The 3947-nt window shown below is 35.2% G+C and overlaps 1 protein-coding gene across 1 annotated transcript in view; it reads left to right on the top strand.

The window, feature by feature from the left end:
* Positions 1 to 370: 370 nt before the first annotated feature.
* Positions 371 to 3947, top strand: part of DOCK4 (dedicator of cytokinesis 4) — a gene marked incomplete at both ends in the record, with an annotated part of 103565 nt that continues 99988 nt past the window's right edge. Inside the window, 3 exons of the mRNA XM_009578990.1 lie at positions 371 to 452; positions 1075 to 1135; positions 3062 to 3194. Coding sequence (XP_009577285.1) covers positions 371 to 452; positions 1075 to 1135; positions 3062 to 3194 — 276 coding nt within the window. The remainder of the gene's footprint in view (positions 453 to 1074; positions 1136 to 3061; positions 3195 to 3947) is intronic.

The following is a 3947-nucleotide window of genomic DNA, read 5'->3' as shown; positions in this document are numbered from 1 at the left end:
GAGCGTTGCAATGTTGACATTTGTTTAGCAAGAATCAATACCAACATACTAGACATTTAATTTCAGTTCTAGGATAAATGGATTTTATTGTTTGTGTTTCTCTGTGTACTAGGATATACAATATCATTCTTTCAAATGACAGTCAGTCTTCAATTTTGTATTGAGTTTTCGGTAATTTTGTTAGATGATTAAGTAAATCCACCCTTCACTAGTCTCTCCCTTTTTTTTATTGATACGGCTGAGACTTTTAGAAAGAAATTATTTCATTCTTTTATATCTTGAGGAAGGTTGCATCTGGAAATAAGATCAAAATTAGGTCTACTTTGCTGTAGTGTTGTTCAACATATCTGTCATATTTGTTTTCTTACAGTGAAAGATTTTTTTTAAGACTGAATAGAAATGGTTTGCCAAAATGTCCAGAAAAGCCTGAAAGGCACTGTTCTCTCTTTGTGGTGAGTGCTTCCTATTCTCAATCTTTGTTGTGCTGAGTATTGAAAATAGAAGTTGGATTAAATTACTATTGCGTGGTTGTCTCAGAACTGCTCCCTAAGCTTTTACATTGTTATGAATATCAACTCTAAAGGCTGGTTAAAGTGTATTGCTGAACTCCCAAGTTGAATGTTTTCTGGCAATATGTGGACACTCATCTAACTCATCTAACACTCATCAACTACATATGTGGGCACATGTACCAGTCTTTCTCCCTGCAACAAGGATCATTTAGTTTTCCTCCTTGTGCATTTTACACCCAAAAGATTGTTTGTGCAGCACTCTCTGTACTTTCAGAATATTAGGAATTGCACAAATGCATCACTGCTGTTCAAGGCACACAGCGAGTCTCTTGTGTCCTCCCACTGATTTTGCTGCGTTACAGCATATTCTACCCCATGATATTTTAGAACAGTCATTTTGAGTGCCAATTTAAAGTATTAAAGGGATAATTTGTTAATGTTGTATAAATTAACTCACTGTTCATTTATCACTTTCACTGATGGTGAAAGCAGTGTGTAAAGATCTCTTTAAATGTCACATTTGAATCAGAGTCAGAAATAATGAGGTTCTGATCTTGCGCAGGATTTGGGCAGCAGTGAACTCAGGAAGGACATCTATATCACTGTGCACATTATCCGAATAGGTAGGTATAATCGTCTGTGAGTAGAAATCTTACATGTGTTAGACATATGACAGTAAATAAAAGAAAACTACTTGGAGTCAGCTTTGGGATTCGTTGGATTTGAATAATTTTTGGAAAAGGAAATGCCTGTTTTTTGATGGAAAAATTGCTTTGGATTTCTCAGCGTTGTTTTGTGTGATTTTTCAAGTGTATTGCTAAATGAGTTTAGATGCAGGATATTTTGTTACTATCACAAAATAAAATGAAAGTGTGAAATACGAACTGTCTTAAGATGATGGAGGTGTCATTTGGGAGACCATTTTTGTTTCAGAGAGAGTAATTTCAATCATCCCTTGTTCATAGGAAAACTTACCTGAAAATTTAATGTACCTAATTAGTATATAATATCTGATGTATATCTGAACTTTTTCAGATGAATTTTGTCTTCTCCCTGACCCTCTTAAAAAGGGGGAGAGGGAAGGAAGTGGAGCAAGTCTCATAATAATTTTAATCTGTGATGCTATAGACAGATATGAAGTCCTCTAGAACAAAGTGGAAGAGAAGAAAAGTGTATGTTTGTGTTAGGTATTTATTTTAAAAAGTTATCCTCTGGGCTGTACTGATGTGAAACAATAATCATCAGGTCTGCTTCTGACCTCTTAGATATATTGTTTTCTTTATAAACTGTCTCTGTAGTTGCATCAGTACAGTACTAAATATAACTTCTCTTCCTATTTTTGAAAGGTATTTTGGTTTGAAATATAGTCGCTCTAACTTGTGCTGAGTTCAGAAACAACTTGTTACAAAGTAAACACTATTTTACAGCTTTAAGGAGTAATTTTTCCTTGCATTTTCATGCTGTTTTAGTGTTTCATCAGAATATCAAAATACTGTGTTTTGTTTTTATTGGCAAGGATTGGAAAAAAGTATGGTAAACTCTGATGTAATGCAAGTATATTTGGTAAGAATAAATGCTTTAAAGAAGAATAAGGAGTAGAATTTTTCCTATTGCATAGTTTTCAAATATATTCTCAGTCAAGTTTATAAATGAACCACTGAAGTATTAAAAAGTTAAAATAAGATTTATATGTTGCATGGTGTGAAAATGAACAATTACTCTTCTAGCTGCTGTGATGCATAGGAATATTTGGAGGAGGCATTGCCCTGCAGTGACTGCAACCGGGGGCTTTTCTTGTCAGAAATTAAGACTTGGTGGGAAAGATACAGAGCTGCCAGTGCACAATTGAATAAAATGGTTAGAAAGAGGGCAGTTTCAAATGCCAGGAACACAGCGAGAAGATTGATCAATTGTATTTAAATCAAATAGAAAAGGCTAGGAGAAATATTTTGTTTCAAATCTGTTTTCCTTGGCTGCCTTCATTCTTTCCTTATCATAAATTGTTCTTCTGCCCTTTGTCATCTTTCCTCCCTGTGTTTCATCTCTACTGGATTTTTCTGTAGCTGGTTGATTATTCCCTTGCTAGCCAGTTGCCTATTTGGAAGCAACATTTGATTACTAAATTGTAATGGCTCAATCACAATACCTCTCCTATAAATCACGGGTAGCAACAAGCACAGTAAAATAATTCTTATTGGACAGCAAATGTTGAACATTCTGTTATGTCTGAACTCTAAATTTAATTTGGTGATATCATGAGTGTGCTATCACTGGGTATCAGGAAGTGTTGTTTGTTGAGTGGAGGGCATGAGAAGATGAGCAGTACCTCTGGTCTGAGACCTTTCAAGATCACCACGTTTAGTGGACTTCCTGTACCATTTGTTATCCTAACGTAGTATAAAGACGGACCAGATTTGCAATGAGTACATCTGGCATCGTCTACTCAGACCTGTCACCATACTGAGCTGGATTGCTCTCTGCCTCCCTTCTGTGGTTTTAAGAGAGACAGTTCCATGGATTGTGCATCAAATATGTATTTTGTTTGGCAGGACGAATGGGAGCTGGAGAAAAGAAAAATGCCTGCAACGTACAATATAGACGGCCCTTTGGCTGTGCAGTCCTCAGTATTGCAGATTTGCTGGCAGGAGATTCAAAGGATGACCTCGTCTTAAAAGTGTACATGTAAGGAATGCTTTTTTCTTAATTTTTAGAAGTATCTTAGAGTCAGTTTGCATCAGAAGCAGTGGTGTTAAATGCAGTGCGAGTAAATAGCCTTAGCTCCTTTCTGCTCCAAAAAAGTGTAGTACTAATTTCTATTTTTTTTTGTCACAGTTTGGGAATTTCGGCTAGTTCTACAGATGTGTTTATAAAGTGGGATAATATTAAAGGTAAAGGTTATATCCTTTTAGATCTTTGTGTATGTTTCAGCATTTTTCACATCCCTGTAAGAGCTTCTGGAGCTCTCTTTTTATGGCAACATGAAGTGCTTTTAGGACTTGTTTAAACATCTTGTGCTGCCTAGGCAGCAGTGGAAGTACTTTATAACTACAGAAAAAAGCAGGCAGAGTATCTTTTTGTGAAATGAAGCAATTATATAATGGGAATAACAAAAGTGTAAAAGGCAGTTAGTGCTGGAGAATGAAAACTCATAAATAGATTTTTAAAAGGAATGGTTCATTAAATAGTGGATTTTGGCTGATAGTAATTGGAAGAAAGTTCAATTTTCTAGTTGAAGTACTTTATAACTACAGAAAAAAGCAGGCAGAGTATCTTTTTGTGAAATGAAGCAATTATATAATGGGAATAACAAAAGTGTAAAAGGCAGTTAGTGCTGGAGAATGAAAACTCATAAATAGATTTTTAAAAGGAATGGTTCATTAAATAGTGGATTTTGGCTGATAGTAATTGGAAGAAAGTTCAATTTTCTAGTTGTAG

Source organism: Fulmarus glacialis, unplaced genomic scaffold, assembly GCF_000690835.1.
Source record: "Fulmarus glacialis isolate BGI_N327 unplaced genomic scaffold, ASM69083v1 scaffold30955, whole genome shotgun sequence".
Classification (NCBI taxonomy): domain Eukaryota; kingdom Metazoa; phylum Chordata; class Aves; order Procellariiformes; family Procellariidae; genus Fulmarus; species Fulmarus glacialis.
Note: the sequence above shows the minus strand (reverse complement) of the source record. Positions and strands in the feature narration are given on the sequence as shown.